This window comes from Lygodium microphyllum, chromosome 15 (assembly GCF_053477565.2).
Source record: "Lygodium microphyllum isolate KBCC chromosome 15, Lygodium_microphyllum_v1.1.10, whole genome shotgun sequence".
NCBI classification, from domain to species: Eukaryota; Viridiplantae; Streptophyta; class Polypodiopsida; order Schizaeales; family Lygodiaceae; genus Lygodium; species Lygodium microphyllum.
Window position 1 is genome coordinate 96,804,483 of NC_141149.1, and position 20,042 is coordinate 96,824,524.

Consider the following 20,042-nt stretch of genomic DNA (forward strand, 5'->3'; position numbering starts at 1 on the left):
TTCCTAGTTACATTCTTCTCCTTGAGTCTATTGCTTTTAATGTCATGGATTACCTTTGGATGTCCATAAGATAGTACTGGTTATTGTGCGTGCTTTATTTAGATTCCCTTGATTCATGCATCTCATCATCTTCCATTTGCACTCATCACACATGATGGATTGGCATGATGATTGTGTTTACCGTGATGAGGGTGAAGATATTTCTGATGGTCAGGGATATGCTTCAAAATCTTATGATCATGGCAATAGATCCCATTGAGGTGCCACAGTGAGTCAATGCCCTCCAGAGCCATGCAGATTTAAACACTCACTCTAGTCTTTATACAGACTCATGTGCCTAACCAATAGAATAACAGGAAGGAAACCTGATAGCCTTTTGCTTCGATTTGTACCTAACTGCAAGAAGTTAATCAAGAGCTGACATAAGACCATGCCAAGATAGAACTGGCATTCTATGTGACAAGACATGGCATTGACCTGAATGGAGGGACCCCAACCATATTAGAGAATGCACCTTGAGTTGTAAAACAAGAAAAAGAAACTACAAGAATTTAGATATTCCCAATGTACAAAGGATCTCATAAGCACCGAGTCTGCAGCCACAGCAGCCCACGTTATCTATAAGACCAACCCTGATAGGGCAACCAGCTGGTAGATAAAAGGCAATAAGAAGCCTTCCCATGACAGTTCTGAAGAGTATCATTGACAAAATTCACCAATTACATTAGGCCAAACTTGAAAATGTTCTCTCAAAGTAAAATTACATGGACTGATGTGCAAGAGGGCTCAAGCTTGAACCAGTACACATAAGAGACAGTTAGATAAGCAGTGAAGATATTCTACTTGTTCTCACCTCCTAGCGGAAAAGAAAAATGCTCTCTCACAGGAATATTTTCTACCAAACCAATGTCAAACAAATGCCCAGTTAAGGGCAGCTTAAAGTCTCTCAGAATGGAAAAGGCATCTGCCATGCGACCTTTGGGAACATTAATAGCCACTGTACAATGTGGAACCCAGCAACCAGGTTGATAGTAATCACCTATTTCCAAACCCTCCCTCCTCAGCAACTCAGAAAACTGTTCATGGAATGTGAGAAGAGGAATCGTGGGTGTTGCTGCAAGAAACAACACATTCTCCTCTGTAGCAAAACTCCCCACTGCAGAAAGCGTTACAGGAAGGGGTTGTGCTTTTGTTGCAAAGTTCTTGATGACATTGTACAACTTGGTTGGCTCGAGATTGGAACTGGCAAAGACAGTAATATGAGGCCGTGCTTCAACCTCAATCAGCTGTGAACTAATTTGCCTTCTTGCCAGTACATTCCAAATCTTGAGTACTTGATTTTCAAGCGCAGGATCAAAATAAAGCTCAACAGAATAGTTCTTGGGCATCCTGGGACCTCTTCAGCTGAAGTACTGCAAAACAGAATATTTATATCAATGGAAACTGTTTTGGCATGTACTACTACATCTTTGTGCAATACACAATAATAGCTTCTCATTCAATACAAACTATCAAAAAGAGAACATAAAGAAACTTTGCCCTTCGGGCAGCTATGATCAGTAGAAAGACTTCAAAGAAGCTTCAAGCACAGAACATCGTGAATGATTAAATTAATGTTGCTTCATCCATGTACAAAAACCCACACAGTACAAACATGGAATAAACGTTGCTTGTTAGAGAAAAGCAATCATGCAGGCAGGCCAGATCTGGCCTGGGGATTGAATAGCAAGTCTACCAACTTCAAGAAGTATTTGTTGACCTACTAGCTTTTACTCTTCTCCTATGTGAATTGAGTGCAAAAGTGCCTATATCTATTTGCCCCTTCGAAAAATTGCAAGCAATCTAGTGTAATACATGGGGCCCAAGTTGCACAATCATAATGGGAACACAGTTTATATTTCTCTAGGATACATTTCTACTGGCAAGAAAAAAGTAGCTAATTACATCACCAACAACCAAAATGCAACACAAATAGCCTCTAAAACAGTGCTAGTGCGAAAAAGAAAAAGGGTACTACCGTGCTGTAAAAGCTCATCATACTTTGGGCCCACTTCTGGTGGATTGCAAGCAGGAGTAAATTGTCACATGCACGCTAGCTGAGTGTGATATGGACATCTATGAACATGACAGAGCTACAGCACTACAGCAATCAGTTGGCCAATCAATCAATCACGTAAAGACCGGCAAGATCGCAACACAAAACAGTGCAGACCACGACCAGCCTCCTTCCCACCCACCATCTCCTCAAGTTCCAATTCCCCTTCTACCCTTGGTGGTGTAAAGAAATACCCTAACACAGAAACAAAAACAGAAACCGTACGACAAAGCACAAACTAATAAAAGAACACAGTTAGAGTTAGGGTAACTCAAAGACAATGAACACAGAAAACAAATGAAATGATATGACTGCTGAATATACAATGCTCATGCAGCAAACACACTATGCAGTGAATGAATACTGAACCTCAAACTCCTATATCTCAAGGATCAAGGCAAGGGTAATGAGCTAGAGAGTGTGTCCTACTCTGAACAGATCCCGAATCGCAGCAAGGCAGCCTCCAAATGTCGAACACCAGCAAATGCAACCAAGGCTGGATTTGATGCAGATGACAGTGCAAGAGAGAGAAAGACTAAAAATGCAAGTTGCAAGAGAGAGAGAACCGCAAACACAGGCAAGGAGAGAGAAAATCTGCTGCGACAGCAAGGAGGAGAGAGAAAACTGAGCAAGCAGCAACTGGAGAGTGATCAACAGCAATCGCTCTGCTGTAAACAACTGCAAACTACGAGTGGAAGGCTGGAAACAGGCGCCAGAGTGTAGATCACAGCAAGGGACAACTGAGACTGTGATATCCTCTGCGAAAGAGGTATGGCAGCAAGCTTAAAACACCTGAAACCTACAAAAACGAGATCTATTACTGAATGGAGGGTAGCATACTTATTTATAGAAAGTTTGGGCCCTCCCAAGTGGATTTATACTTATAGGACACAGATACTCTCTAGAAACACATTTCTTTTAAATAAACAAGGTTACTTCATTAATTAAGCATGTTTTGGGGTTGTTTAAGTAAAGCTGATGCATTTTTAGCTCAATACCCCCTCTCACACCCAACAACGGTGCCACGAGATGAAGGCCAGCCATGCCCTTTTCCTTTATCTCTTACCCCAAGGCGTCCCACCCCAAAGCAGTCAGAGCATCGAACAAAGGGTGTACGTCGGCTGCCCAATGGCTTAATAAGACTACAAAGGCAATGATTATCTTACCATGGGAGTCCACAAGTGATCACCCCAAAGAGGACAGGGCATCATATGTAGCAACTCTTTAACCTATCATTCCACCTCTTCAAGCTTAGAATTTGACAATCTATAAGGAGCTTTATTAATGGGCTTGGTATTAGAGACCAAGTCAATAGAGTTCAACCTCTCTCTTGGGTGGCAATGAAGATGGGGACTGAAATATGTCTTTGTATTCCTCTAACAATTCATTCAATGCTGAATGCTTCTTCTTTTGAGTAGGTATGGGCTGATCTAATGCTTATTCCAATAATAGTCAAAGAATGCATCAATGGAGCTAGAATAGTGAGGGGGTCATGGAGTCCTCACATGCGATGACAAGGTAATAGCAATCGACTATAGGATAAGGATCACTAGAGCCACTAGTGCATAACATTAAGTTGTGCCTCACCGTGAGTAATCACTAAACCAGTCTAAGAGTCAAGGACCTCGATTGTGGTCATTGTAAAGAAAACTACTCGCCCCAACCGGCAAAGCTCTTGAGCAAATAACAAGTTTACCCCAAGCTGAGGAACATGATATACATTGTCCAATGAAGTCAGATCTGGACCCTTGTCAGTGGCAAAACTGATGCAACCTTGAGCCTGAATCCTGACCGAGGAGTTGTTTCCTACATAGACCCGCCCGACTGCAGGGGCTCGGGTATGGAAGATGTCCTCTATAGGAGTCACGTGATATATAGCTTCACTGTCTACAATCCAAATAAGAGCTGAAGTGCTCAGCTATGATGAGTGAGCCTCTGCGAAAACCTTGTCAAGAGAACTCACAAATATGACGAGACTCGCATATGATGCCTCTACGAAGACAATGTGGACCGCTGCAGACCAGTCAGACAAGTCCTATGGAGTTGAGAATGTTGTCAACTGAGATGGCTGACTGCTGGTAATGTGAGTCTGAGCTTTAAACTGCCCCTTGCCATCACCTTGCCTCCCCTATTCGGGGTTGCCTAACTAAGGGGCTAGGGTCTAAAACTTAGGTTTTTGTGTTGTGCCTCTTGCCTTTGATCAACACTCATCGTCAAAATAGCCAGCCTTTTGACAATGTTGATAATGCCTATTCTTTTTAGGTACATTCTCTCACCCTGGTTTGAGTTGTAACTGGGAGTTTCCTTGTGATTCCCCGGATTGATTTTGTTTTTTATTTTGATTGAAAGTTAGATTTGTTTGCCCTTCCCTTGTTGCCTCTTCTGAGAATGAGCAACAAGAGCCCCCTTTGAGGGATTATTCATATGAAATCAATCGAACAACCGTGCATAACGCAACAGCTGATACTCAAATTCATAGAAAGTAGGCATGGCAGGCTTTGAAACTATACCTTCCACAAAATTGAATTATTTCCTGGGGAGTTTATTTAGAAATAGTGTGACTTGATTGTCAGAGGACTTCGGAGTCCCTGTAGTGGAGAATTCAGCAAGAAGATACCAATACTCAATCAACTTGACTTTCAAGTCATCCCGGTCGCAGATTTGGAAATTTTGAAGCTCATGGTCAAGATTGATACGATGGGTCCTAACCCAAGCCGCATAGCAGTCAATCAAGTGTACCCATTGCTCTGACGCTAAGTCAAAATGCTGAAGCTGAGAATGAAACTTAGGTAATAAGCCCTACACCAGCTCGACAATAGCGAAGGCATTTCTAGCCTTCCATGAGCGGACGACCTCGTATGGAACAAGTATGGGATCCAGGTTGGGGTTCCAACCCCTACACAAGATCCCATAGGTTCTGTGAGTCAAGGACATGTCTCATCAAGTTCGACCAAGTGGTAAAGTTGGATCCGTTGAAACGAGTCTTGTCATTGAATGCATGCTTGGCGGAAGATAAGGTAGAACCATGAGGTGTCGAAAAAGCGGGTTAAGATGGATGGGTAGAATAAGATGGTGGTGGTGGTGGAGGAATCTGATAACAAGAAGAAGAGGGAAGAGGTGGATAGGCAGAAATGGACTGTGAATGTCCAATGAGTGTCGATTGAGGTGAAGGCACTGAAACATGAATATTTCCATAAGATATCGATGTAGGTAGAGACACTAAGACACGGAAGCCTTGTCCAAAGTTCGGTTGGGGCACAACAAGATGACCAGAAGGTCCATTAGGTAAGCCCATGGATGCAAACTGGGATATCAACTGATCCACACTCGGGAGAGATTAGAGGGATAACTAGGCTGCAATGATCCCGAAAGTGTGTGAGAAAAAGGTGGAACACCATCCGGCTAAGGCAAGGATGAGATTCTAAAAGATGTACCTATGTTTCCATAACCCCCCAATGTGATGTGAGGTGCAACGTGAGGTGTCTAAAATGGGAATATAAATGGTGTGAATGGAAGTGGAGAAGCAGTAGAAGAAGATGGTGGAATGGGTGGGTTTTGAATTTGTGGAGTAAAAGGTGAAAATGAATTTTGTTCATTTTTCCCATTTAATGATTGAAAATGAAAAGTTAATGATAAAGATACACCATGTAATGAAGGAATGCGAACACCAAATTCATTCTGATTTTGAGAAGCAAATTGAAAAGGAAGGGTAGAAAAAGAAGTACTTGGCTTTTTTGTATAATCCCTACGACGTGTGTTAACATACAAGAATTGGTCCTCAAGAGAATCTTTTCTGTAGTCAACAAACCATACCCTTTCTTCCTCATGATTTCTACTAGTATATTGCAAAACAAAAGAGATAAAAGATGAAGGAACAAAAGAAGAATCTAAAGCACCTTGCATCGGAGTAGACGGAAGAGGATGAAAGAATGAAATATACTCCGGATCTCTTTCTCCAACAAGGGGGCCTATCCCTGATGGAGGTCTCGACAACCCTGCAACATCATCAAACTTACGCGCAAAATCTGAAGAGAGAAAATCATGTATACCTTCATTAAGTAGCTTTTCTTGAAGGGAAATCCTTCAATCAACCTCCTCAATCTTCTTTTGTTTGTAAGCCATGAACATGTGATATTCTTCATCAGACAACTTATAACTTTGTTTATTCCTTGTGGTTAGAAGTGTCTTCCACCATGTTGGAACTTTATGGAGCAAGCTAATCTACCCACTCTCGCTCGATTCTTGGCATAGATGTTTCTGAAGACTGAATTGATATTGTTGTGTTCGAAGTCATATGAACCTACTGTAGTTTTTGCTTCTACGAGAACTTTCATATCAAGGCCTAGGTTTCTCTGAGAGAACCCTGCTCTAATACCATGTAAAGAAATACCCTAACACACAAGCACAAACAAAAAATGTACGACAAAGCACAAACTGATAAAAGAACATAGTTAGGATTAGGGTAACTCAGAGACAATGAACACATTAAATAAATGAAATTATATGACTGCTGAATATATAATGCTCATGCAGCAAACACACTATGCAGTGAATGAATACTAAACCTCGAACATGTGAATCTCAAGGATCAAGGCAGGGGTAATGAGCTGGAGAGTGTGTCGTACTCCGAACGGATTCCGAATCGCAGCAAGGCAACCTGCGGATGTTGAACATCAACAAACATAGCCAAGAAAGGTTGGATTTGATACAGACAACAGTGCAGGAGAGAAAGACTAAAAACGCAAGCTACATGAGAGAGAAAACAGCAAACGTAGGCAGGGAGAGAGGAAATCTGCTGCAACAAGTTAAGGGGAGAGAAAATCTGCTGCAACAGTATGAAAGAGAGAGAAAACTGAGCAAGCGGCAACTGGAGAATGATCAAGAACAGTCGCTCTGCTATAAACAACTGTAAACTACAGGTGGAAGGATGGAAACAAGCACTAGACTGTAGATAACAGCAAAGGACAGCTGAGATTGCAATGTCCTCCACGAAAGGGGTGTGGACAGCAAGCTGAAAACACCTAAAACCCGCAAAAACGAGATCTATTACTGAATAGAGGGCAGTATATTTATTTATAAAAAGTTTGGGCCCTCCCAAGTGGGTTTGTGCTTATGGGACACAGATACTCTCTAGGAACGCTTTTCTTTTAAATAAACAAGGTTGCTTCATTAATTAAGCATGTTTTGGGACTGTTTAAGTGAAGCTAATGCATTTTTAGCTCAATAGGTGGAACCAAGGGTCCTCATCTTGCTATGATGGCACCAACTTTACATGTGCTTGCTCTACCACATCTTCCTAAAAAGGAGAAATTGGACGACACCAACTATGCCTTATGGTTGTGCAAGGTGGAGTATGCATCCTAGATACCTTCAACTTAACCTTATTCCCCACCCTACCACCAGGGATCCCCTCATTAGATCCATTGCTAATCAAGTAGCCCTTTGAGACTAGCTCAACTCTCGAGCCCGCCGTCCATTTCTCTTCATGAGCTGCGATGGCTCCAAGCTTGTGCATATTTTGACCAAATTATCTCCATTCTATCAAGTTAGAACTTTGCATAATAGATGACCCCCCAAATGCAACTTCCATAACTCTCTGTTGCTGATTCATCCATCGTGAAGGATCACATCAACAAGATTGTGTCAAGAGTGGATGCAGCAATGGAAGTGTAGAAAACTATTGTAAAAGACTGCATAACGCAAGAAAAAAGAGAAAAGAGAAACACTACAAAGAAAAGTAGAGCACTGCACAAAGAACTCAAGAAAAAAGAGATGCTCAAGAAATGGAATCCATATACCAAGACATGAGACAGTACAGAAACAACGTGAGTCACCAACTGTGTGGGCACTAGCACTCACTCCATCTCTCCATCCATACCTGCTATGGAAATATCCAGATAAGTGACTAGCAAAGGCGGAGGGAGCCTAAATATATAGGCATAAAACAATGCCAATGATGTATCAGGTCGGCCAACTAAATATAATCATAATAATAATAAGGTCAACCAACATAAAATGCCACCAGAAAAATACTTAAAATAGTCAATTGTGCCCAACCCATTGTGACATGCACAGACTCACACATAGACTGACAAATTCGCTAACAAATGGAGGAGATACTAGGTGAGCTTGCATCCCTAAGGAAGAAGGTTTCTTTAGAGAACATGGTTGTGACCCTACTCTCATATCTTTAGTCACCAAAGTAAGAATCTCCATGACAAAGGGGACTCGGTCACTGTTGGTGACAATTCACCCATACCTATTAGAGGTACAGACACCATTCCTTTACTCCTTGACAAACGAGTTTTACGTTGGACGGTTGAGGTCCTTTGGTCTTATTTATCTTCTCTATAACCCCATTTTGAACCAAGTTTTCCAGAGTAGTTAACTCCCACTTGATAAAAATATAGAAATCCACCAATAGATTTGATCCTCATGGGATTGTAAACATCACCATGAAGTAGATGCAATTTGGATGGAGCACAACATGTGAATCTTTTGGAAAAGAAAACTAGTGCATCTTACTAAGTAAGCAACCTTCACAAATGTTTGATGGTAGATTGACTTTAGGAAGATCAACCCCATGTCCTTTGACTAAAGCTTCAATAAAGCACAAGTAATGTGCCCAAGCGTCTGATGCCATAAAAATAAGTAGTTTGCAATGGATCTTTTCTTGATAAGGCATAATCAACAAGAGTTTCACCAAGCTACTAAACATATGAATCAAGACAATAAAAGCCTTTTATAAGAGTAGCAATCAATACCATGGAAGAAGTAACGTTGTCAATCATATATGGCACAACAAGGGCCATCAAACACAAATTGACAGCCATATAAGATTATTCTTAGCTCCTGGCAAAAAGAGAACATCTTGCAACATCATAGAAGTACTAGAGACCATAATAATATGAATATAGCGAATACCTTGAATAGCAAAAGAGATGTTATTAGCACACATAATTGTGTGCCCCCTTAGGTACATGAGACATAGAAGTGTAATTCTCGAGAAGAGGTGATGTAATTAGACACACAATTGTTGAAATAGCAAGTAGAAAGGTGAAGGTGACGATCTTGTTGGTGATAGCAAGACTAAACAACTCCTCCAAGACAATTCGCTTCCAATATTCTATGATGTCATGAACTGTCTTTTTAGCAATAATTGCACATCTTTGGCTTTGTAAATGTATCTTTTTGGGTGCTAGAAGAGGGTGGGCCTGTATGGAAGAGGTCTTCAAGGTAGAATGGGTGAAAGAAAGAGATACGACCAACATGACTTGCTAATTTTTTTACTAGCATGCTTTGTTTCTTGGGTGAGTCATAACCTTTCCACAATGGCGGGTAAAAAAGGCTTGATATGTCCCCGTGGTATTATTGAGGTTGAGATAGCTTTATTCTTCCTACAACAAAAGAGATACAAGCTAGTCAAAGGTATAGGTAACTTAGTCACCCATAGTTACCAACCATAAAGTAGTAGCAAAACCTTGATATGACTCAACTAAACTATAATGTTTATCTAGACCAACTTCAATTAATAGTTGCTCTCAAAGATCCTTAATGCTAGAAAAACAAGCATCCATATTACCTCCATTCATACAAACATATTCCAGTTGCTCACGTAAGCAGGCAACTCACACTTCATTACGTACTGGATACACGAAAGCAAGTTGATCCCACTCTTGCTTGGCTACTTACATGATCAGATATGAGAAATAATGCCTTTCTTCACAAATAAGGCTATTAAGGCATGTGGTTGGACATCATGGCCCTTCCAACCTATTTGCTCTAGAGTGGGAGCTAGGGTAGAAGATAAACATGACTTGGCATCATGAGAGCCATCTCTCGACATGGAGCCAAAAGGTGGTGTCGGTATATGAGAAGTCTACCTTTTCTCACTGCTACATATGATATTCCATATATTTTTAGCAACGAGAATATATCCCACCCATCATGTGAGTCCACATAGGATAATTGGTACCTCAAGCTTCTCATCAATGACAAGCATGCCCAATAAATTATTATTATTATTGGCCATTGAAGTAAATTAGTAAAATAATATTCCTAGAATAAGAAAGAGAAAAAAAAACCCATGAATCGAGAGATACCAAACCACTTGAAGAATGATGTGCTAGCCACTTATGGAAGCCAAATAATATACAAGGAATACTTTTTCTCTTGTTATTTTATGCCAGTGGAGAGAGAAAGGTATGCTAACACTAAATATTCAAATGAATATAATATTATCTGACAAATGCGGTGAGCAACAATATGCACAAATCAGTCATTGAAGGCTAATAATGCTCTGAAGATGTGGACAGTTTCAGAAATAGATAATATAGAAAAAATAATTTTTCTCTTGTTATTTAATGTTAGTGGAGAGAGAAAAGTATGCTAATACTAGAAATTCAAATAAATATAATATTATCCGACAAATACAGTGAGTAACAATATGCACAAATCAATCATTGAAGGCTAATGATGCTCTGAAGATGTGGACTGTATCAAAAATAGATCATATTTATCAAAAGATGCCCAAATTATAAATTTTTTATTCAATGTCGAGTGAAATCAACACGAACAAGCTTAAGGATGATGTCATCAATGCAAGGAGACCAAAGAAGGTGATTCAAAGCAAAAGCCCCAAAATTGGTAAGCCAAGGATGGGGAATCACAAGTATATCCACCTTTTTTATGTATGGACTATTATCATGATATATTGGCTCAATATGCTTATACAGCTTAAAATGTGATTTTGTCTTTTCTTCAAGGATTTAAAAATATGGTTAAATGCTTTTCTTTTTCATTCAAGGGTGGCTAATCGCCAACACATCCCAAAGTTACAATTACATCATCATGAACGAGATGCCCAAGAGGAACTAAAACTTTAGCCAGGCGGTTAGATTAATCGAAAAACCTAGATAATTAAGACTTTTTCACTCAACTGGTCAAATTGACTAGAAGTCTATATAAGGAGTAGTTTCAAAAAACAAAACTACGTACTCATGATCAAAGAAACAAACCATGAACCTGTGAACCTATATAATGAAGCTCTCTTGAATCCAAACTTGGCAACTCCTAAACTTTAAAAGTTTACTATTTTTTGAAGTTACTTTTAAAGTTTTGTTCATGCCAAAAAGCTCCAGAATTTTGCAAGAACCAAATTTGTCTTCAGCGCCTATATCAAATTTTTAACCAATTGAGATATTTCAAAAGGATTCAAAGCTTCTTTCTCTAGAAAATTAACATGTGGCATCTAGAATGGAACACGCATCATTTGAAAGCAACAAGCATCCCTACACTTCTCATTTTGCTTAACACATGTCATTTTCAACAAACACTTAATCTTTTGTAGCCTGTACTTTCCACTTTTAAGCACGCAAGCCAAGGTCTCTCTCTTCACTTTCACAAGCTCTACTACTGGAATTTCAGCCACCCTATGTGCACACCTATCTAATACTCATCTAAGAAGCACTCTCTACTCAGTTTGATCAAACCAAAGCATGAAAGAAGAAAATAATCATGTAGTGCAAAGTATGCAGAAATTAAGGTTTCAAAAACCCTAATTTTCAAATTTGCAGCTAAAACTAGTCTTCTGAAACAAGCTAAATAATAGTGATCATAAAATAGCTTACATACATGAAACATATCAGCAGATAAACAGAAGACTCACTAAACAAGAGAGCTAGAACACTCTTGCGTAATAGATGCCACACGATAGGCATCAAAGTTTGGTGCACCTTTTAGTATTTATTTATCACTACTCAAAGCTTACATGAATCACAAGTAACTTGTTGTCACACACCAGCACTCTCTTGATGCCACTAATTCCCTTGTGCATTTCTCTTGACTCAGACCAAACTTGTCTCCAGTGCGGTGTCCTTAGTTCCTCTCACCAACCTTGACCATGCGACAAATATGTCCATTCACACTCTAACATCTTTAATGCATAAGAATACATACCATCCATAGTCCAATGACCAGCAAAGTAACATTTGAGGTCTAAAGCTAGTCCCACACTGTTGCATGCTATAAACAATATCGTAAACATGCATATATCAGTTCAAGACTAATCCAATCTGCTCTACAAAGCCTTAGCCTTGTTCATTTATCAATTCCAATGCTTTGCCCTCAACCTTGCACACCCAATTCATCATCAAACTAAGTAAATTCAAACCTACACTTCAGATTGACATTGCTACTACAGCAAACCAACATTCAATTCATGTCAAAAAACAAAGGACACCATCATACTAAGTAAATTCAAACCTACACTTCAGATTGACATTGCTACTACAGCAAACCAACATTCAATTCACATCAAAAAAACAAAGGACACCATTGTACTGAGTAAACTCAGACCTGCACTTCAAATCGACATTGCTACTACAACAAACCAACATTCAATTCATGCCAAAAGAAAAGGGCAACTGCTCTAATCCTTGCAATTTGCATTCCATTAGGTACTGCCTTGCATTTCCCTAATTGTCCCATGCATTTCCTGCAATAGAATGGTTGTATTTCAGCAATTTCAAGTAGCACAACTAATCCACAAATGCACAATGACCTTGTCACTTTCGATAGTGGCCTCCAACTAACTATATAGTATTCAAAAATATACATAAACACTTCAGCCTACCAAACCCTAAAAATAGCAGCCGACATTTGAGCCCAAGTTCACAGAGCATTTGCTTTGTCAATTGTCCTACATAGTCCCCATGCAATCCCACATTGTTCCTCCCATAAACGGAAGGATTTCTCACTATGAAACTATAAGTAAATCACTTTCTTCGACCTAAAAAGAAATGGAGAAGGCCCATATCCATGATCTCAAACACCTTGTATAGTACCTCCTTTGTCTGCTTGACCTTTTGGGCATGGTCACTTGTCAAGATGAGATTATCCACATAGATCACAAACAACATGTGCCCTCTAGCTAAGGTGTGGCTAGGGATCAGAAGAGGAATGCCGATACCCTAACTTTCCTTGGAGAAACGAGTCTATCTTCTTGTTCCAAGCACATGGAGCCTGTTTGAGGCCACAAAGGGCCTTCTTTAACTTATACACTTGTCCATTGGACGAGAAAAAGGCCAAGAGGCTACTCAACATAGATGTCCTCCTTTAAATCACCATTAAGGAAGGCAAACTTCACATCAAGCTAATAAACCAGCTATCTCCTATGGTTGGCTAAGGCAAGAACAGCCCTAATGGTAACCATCTAAGCTGTAGGTGTAAAGGTATCATGGAAATCCACCCCTCGCCCACCGTGCAGATTCTTTTGCAACAAGCCATGTCTTCTGTTTATCCAAAGTGCCATCACTATGATAGTCTTAAAAGACCCATTTGACTTCAATCACCTTCCTATGAGTGAACCAAGGCACAAGATCCAAAGTGTCATTCTACTCAATAGCATCCAACTCTTACTCTATAGCCTTCTTCCAATGCTGACTGTAAAGCCTCCTTCATGGAGGTGGACTCCCTACCCTATATGCCAAGGGTCATCAAACAATAGTTAGTACAAACAAGCTCAATGAAGTGTGTCTAACTCCCTGACATCACCACAGGTCATCCTACAGCTAGCACTCCTAAAGGACTCCCTCAATCTTTGAATCATGGAGTGTATCACAAGCCGAACGAGGGGAAGGTCGATACTCCCCTGGCCGCTCTACATTCGCTGAAGTCTCTAGAATATCAACGAGGGCAGACTCAATAGGTAAATCTGATGGTGATGCAATCTCCTCCTTCACTGAGCAACCAGGGTGGAGCCTCAATAGGTAGGGGCTCCAAAGGCACTAAAGTAGGTGCCCAACTATCACCAAGATCTCCAAGGATAGGATGCTCAACACCCCTCTTTGGAACTGGAAACTAGACAAACTAAACATCTTGACTACTCGTGTATACCTCCCGAGAAACGGGATCATCACGCCTCTTCCCTGGGACTACGAGCTATGAACCACGAACAAGGCGAAATCGAATACACTGAATCAGGACAATAACTAAAAAAAAGAGTTATCGCCATATCCTTCGAGGTAATCACCTTCCCTATGTTCTAGACGGCATCTGCAATTGCCAAGGCGTATTGACATGCTCCCGCATAGAAGAGAACTTGTGGGACTCATAATTCCCATCTGAACCTCCAAAAACCCCTGCTTCATCACGGTCATCCAATTGTGCATTTGATAACTCCAACCATATCTCCCGAGCCACGGTCAAGTATACTCTCTCACTCACTCTCTTTCACACAACTATATGGAGTCCATGGTCGAGTTTAAATAAGAATAGCCAATCCATCCTATTGAGCTAAAAATGCATTAGCTTCACTTAAACAGCCCCAAAGCATGCTTAGTTAAGGCAGAAACCTTGTTTATTTAAAAGAAATGCGTTCCTAGAGAGTATATGTATCCCATAAGCACAAACCCACTTGGAAGAGGCCAAACTTTCTATAAATAGATATGTTGCCCTCCATTCAGCCCTAATCTCGTTTTTGCAGGTTTCAGGTGTTTTCAGCTTGCTACCCACACCCCGTTCATGGAGGACATCACAATCCAAGCTGTCCATTGCAGTCTTCACTCATCTGGTGCCTATTTCCAGCCCTCCGTCTCATCAGTTTGTTGTTGTTTCCAGCCAAGCAACTACTGCTGCCCATCATCCAGTTGTCATACAACCTGCCACATCAGCATAGTGCTGCGTTTGCAGACCCCAGCTGCTGCCCTGCAGATTTTCTCTCTCCTCCAATTGTCACCATCATCTCCTCAACCTTTCGCTACTGTTTTCTCTCTCATGCAGCCTGCGTTTGTTGTTTTCTCTCTCCTCACCTCATTTTTAGTACTTTTCTCTCCTACAGCCTGCATTTTGTCTTTCTCTCTCCTCACCTGCGTTTGTCTTTCTCTCCTCACCTGTGCTTTTAGTCTTTCTCTCTCTTACACTACCATCTGCATCAAATCCAACCTTCCTTGGCTGCATTTGCTGGTGTTCGACATCCGGAGGCTACCTTGCTGCGAGTCAGGATCCGTTCAAAGTACGACACACTCTCCAACTCATTACCCTTGCTTGGATCCTTGAGATACAAGAGTTCGAGATATAGTATTCATTCACTGCATATTGTGTTTGCAGCATGAGCATTGTATATTCAATGGTCATATCATTTCATTCATTCTCTGTGTTCATTGTCTCTGAGTTACCCTAACCCTGACTGTGTTCTTCTATCAATATGTGCTTTGTCATATGGTGTTATTTGTGTTTCTGTGTTAGGGTATTCTTCACATGGTATCAAAGCCGAGTTCTCTGAGAGAAACCTAGGCCTTGATCTAAAAACTCTACACAAGAAGCAGGAACAACAGAAGGGCAAATGACTTCGAACACTACTTCTACACCACTTCTCACATCCAAGCTAAATCCATCGAGGAACAAGTCAAAGTGGGCTTCACAGCTTGCTTCATAAGCTCCTGATATGGCTGAACAGATATTGGACCACCATGGAGTTCCATGATGTTACGAGATTACTGTAGCTAAGTACAATCTCATTTTGATGCATAGAGCCCAACAACAAATAGAAGATAACTCTAAATTTCACCCTTTAGATTCGGTCCACTGACTACTAACCATGCAGGAAGAACAAAATCTCCACTTAGGACCATCCGCAAGTGGAAACTAGCATAGAGTACACTCCATTGCCTTCATACTTATTCTCTCCGGTACCAAGTACGTCTAACATTTCAGATTCTGTTAATGATGATTCCCCTTCTCCTATTGGTATGGCTGATTTTCATGATGAAGAATGTATACAAAACAATTTCTAGTTTATGAGTAATGAGAAAGACAAATATTTCTTCTCTTTATGAACTCAAGACTAGGTAAGCAATTGAAACAAGAAAGTGAGTACTCCTTCCCCTTCTTTTCCTTCAAACAATTTTGTTTTCAAAGGTCAAAATGAAATAGGTGAATCTTCATCATCATCATTTCAATATAATGCATTTAATCGACAAAAGAAACCCACAATATTTCCCACATCTATACCTATCACAAATCCATTTAATCTCCCTCCCATGCCACCCTCTTATTCTGTTGCCACATCCTTTCAGCCTCCATTAAGTGCACCGCATGTTGCATCTCATGTAGGATCACATGTGTTTTTACACACCACACCAGGGGGCTCTTCAAACTTAGGCACAACTGTTAGGACCTCATCTCTTCCTTAGCTGGGTGGTGTTCCACCTTTTCTTCACACACTTTCGGGACCATTGCAGCTTGGATATTCCCCCCAATCTATCCCAAGTGTGGATTGGTGCCACATTTTGCCTCCATGGCATTACCTAATGGACCCTCTGGTCATTATACTATATCCCAACCAACATTTAGACAAGGTTTACGTGTCCCAGTGCCTCCACCGGCACCGGCACCGGCACTGGCACCGGCACCGGCACCTTACGAAAATATTCATGTTCCCGTGCCTCCACATCAATCGGCACTCATTGGACATCACAGCCTATTTCTGCCTATCTAGCACTTCCCCTTCCTCCTCCTTATCGAACACCTCCACCACTACCATCTTATCCTCCACACCCATCCTACCTCACATTCCCAACATCTCATGGTTCTATCTCATCTTCCATCAAGCATGTATTCAATGACAAGACTCATTTTTATAAGTCAAACTTTACAACTTGGGTCGAACTTGATGAGACATGTCCTTGACTCACAAAACCTATGGCATCTTGTGCAGGGGTTGAAACCCCAACCCGATCCCGCACTTATTCCATACGAGGTCGTCTGCTCATGGAAGGCTATAAATACTTCCGCTATTGTCGAGCTAATGCAGGGCTTATTACCTAAGTTTCATTCTCAACTTCAGCATTTTGACTTAGCATCAGAGCAATGGGCACACTTGACTGACTACTATGCGGCTTGGATAGGACTCGTCGAATAAATATTAACCATGAGCTTCAGAACTTCAAAATCTCTAACCAAGATGACTTGAAAGTCAAGTTGGCTGCATCTCGATGTCTCCTTGCTGAATTCTCCACTGTAGGGACTCTTAAATCCTTTGTTGATCAAGTCACATTGTTTCTTAACAAGTTGCCACGTAAATACTTCAATTTTGTGCAACAAGTGGTTTCATTGCCCAATTTACCCACATTCTATGAATTTGAATGTATTGGGTTATGCAAGACTATTCAATTAGTTTCATATAAATAATCCCTCAGAGGGGGCTCTTGTTGCTCATTCTCAGAGGGGCAGTAAGGAAAGGGTAAAAAAAAATCAAACTTTCAATCAAATCAAAATCAAAATCAAGTAGGGGGTATCACAAGGAAACTCCCAATCTCAACTCTAACCCGGGTCGCAGAATATACCTAAGAAGAATAAGTATTGTTAACATTGTCAAAAGGCTATCCATTTTGACGACAAGTGTCGATCAAAGGCAAGAGGCATAGCACCGAAACCCAAGTCACAAACCCTCGCCCCTCAATCGGAAAACCCCCCGCACGGGGGGCAGGGTGATGGCAAGGGGCAATGGAAAGATCATACTCACACTACCACCAGTCAGCCATCTCAGTCAACTATGTTCTCAACTCCAAAGGGCTTGTCTGATTGGTCTACAAAGGCCCACATCGTCTCCGTAGAGACATCCAATGTGAGTCTCATCCACATCTATGAGTTGCCTTTTAACGAGGTTACCACAAAGGCCCACTCATTACAGTCGAGCACATCAGCACATGTTTGGTTTGTGGACAATGGAGCTACATATCACATGACTCCTATAGAGGACATCTTCTGTACCCGATCCCCTATAGCCGGTTAGGTCCACGTAGGAAACAACTCCTCGCTCAAGATCCAGGCCTAAGGTTGCGTCAATTTTGCCACTAACAAGGGTCCGAATCTAGCTTCACTGGACAATGTATACTATATCCCTCAGCTTGGGGTGAACTTGTTATCTATTCAACAGCTTTCCCAGTTGGGGCGAGTAGTTTTCTTTACAACGACCATAGTCGAAGTCCTTGACTCTCAGACTGGTTTAATGATTGCTCATGATGAGCCACAACCTGTTTATCTACACTGCTAAAAACTTTGAGACTCCCCCCTCACAAAAACAGATCCCAAAATCTAAAGTCCACACTTTTTCAATATTATTGTCGAAACAAAGGAGGCTTTAGAGCTTATAAGCTTATATAAATTTTTAAACATTCACATAGAGGAAAAGTTTATAGTCTTGGTTATTTACATATGACCATCATTACAACTACCAACTCCAATATGAAGCACATGTATTAGAACCCATCATTTCTAAAATTTGGGTAGAGGAACAAAAACAAAATCTTTCTTTATATCCTACCAACTCTACTATGAAGGACATAAATGAGTGCTACATACTTGTTTCGTGATTGCCAAGATGTGTCTATGAAGGCATGAATGACAAGTTACAACTCATGTAGCAAGATCAAATGCTTGTATGTACACACAATATGCACCACCAGTACCAAAGCTAGCTCTCTCTCTCTCTCTCTCTCTCTCTCTCTCTCTCTCTCTCTCTCTCTCTCTCTCTCTCACACACACAAATGATTGAATTAATAAACCGAAGTACTTACAACACACCTTCTAGCCAACCAAGCAAAATCAAAAACATGCAGCAAATATCGGTGAAGGCAAAAGCCAACAAAATACAAAGCTATAGGGCCAAGACAAGGAGATAAAGTGGTATGAACGATATCCAAACATAGAGCATCTACCATAATAGCCCAAGGCCTCTCTCTCTCTCTCTCCTTTTTTTTCCCATAAATCAAGTGGCTACCCTAGTGGTAAGCCACTTGCTTTTATCAATCCACTAACCCGGGTTCAAATCTCCCTTTTCTCACACCTATTCTAATGACCATACAGAATGTAGGAGTTGAACCCAAGACCTTCTGGTCACCATGCATTCAACTTAACCAGTTGAGTTACACCCACTCTCTCTCTCTCTCTCTCTCTCTCTCTCTCTCTCTCTCACACACACACATTTGAATTGCTATCATGGCCACCAAGAGACCTAGACTCTCAAAACACAAACCACCAAGCACACATCAAGCACAAATTGCTGAAATCTAAGCATAACATGCTAGAGCTATGGAGAAGAGATTAGAGATCCTACATCACGACAAAATAGATATGAAAGCCCTCCTCATCCCCTTCCCATGTATGATATATGACATCCATCATACCAACTAGACGGAGCTACTGATAGATAACCCCATAGTCATCATTATTGTACTCTTATAACCATGCTAGATAGGGACTAGACATAGGATAGATTTTCCCTAGATTTAGTTTCTTTTTAAGTCTTTGCATGATAGTCAAGACGTGGACTTGTATGGTGATTCGTCTCATAGGTCAATTAGCCACTAATAAAGGTTAAATCTCTCTCTCTCTCTCTCTCTCTCTCTCTCTCTCTCTGCGCAGGGGCCATGCTAATCTTGTCTATATCGTTTCAATCTTATCAGATGTCTCCAAAGACTCTCTCTCTCTCTCTCTCTCTCTCTCTCTCTCTCTCTCTCTCTCTCTCTCTCTCTCTCTCTCTCTCTCTCTCTCAATATTTTTTTTCCTTAAACACGCATGCACAGGAAGTCCAGCTACATGAAAGAATTCGATCTTAAAGCCCAGTTTAAGCAGACTTGCTGAAAATAACTGATGCCTGAAAGACCGGCTTAAGCAGAGTAAATGAAATATAGCTAATTAACACTGTCAAAAAAGGGAAGGGGGGGGGAGAGACAGAGAGAATGGAAGGGGCGATCCACATACCTGTATTTCCCGATGCTCTGTGGCCTGTTATGTGTGTGTGCACGCTCTGCTGGCCTCCCACGAAATTACGAGTCCTTCTCAAAATAAGAGCGTCTTTCGAACGTTGCCAAAAAGGCGACACTGAACACGTCACTCTTGTATTTTAGTTAATCAATACGCATCACTAAATCAAGTAGCTCTATTA

At 40.9% G+C, this 20,042-nt stretch overlaps 1 protein-coding gene and 1 non-coding gene across 2 annotated transcripts; both read right to left on the reverse strand.

The window, feature by feature from the left end:
• Window positions 1–702: 702 nt before the first annotated feature.
• LOC148024798 (RNA ligase/cyclic nucleotide phosphodiesterase family protein) lies at window positions 703–20,012 on the reverse strand. Its single transcript, XM_087693775.1, has 2 exons — window positions 19,859–20,012; window positions 703–1,412 (listed from the first exon to the last, which is right to left on the reverse strand). Exon 2 carries the CDS (start codon window positions 1,386–1,388, stop codon window positions 840–842), a length of 549 nt encoding a protein of 182 aa, XP_087549901.1. The 5' UTR covers window positions 1,389–1,412; window positions 19,859–20,012; the 3' UTR covers window positions 703–839.
• On the reverse strand, window positions 19,473–19,574 carry LOC148024799 (U6 spliceosomal RNA). Its single transcript, XR_015693457.1, has one exon. It is a non-coding gene; the product is annotated as a U6 spliceosomal RNA (small nuclear RNA).
• Window positions 20,013–20,042: the final 30 nt, after the last annotated feature.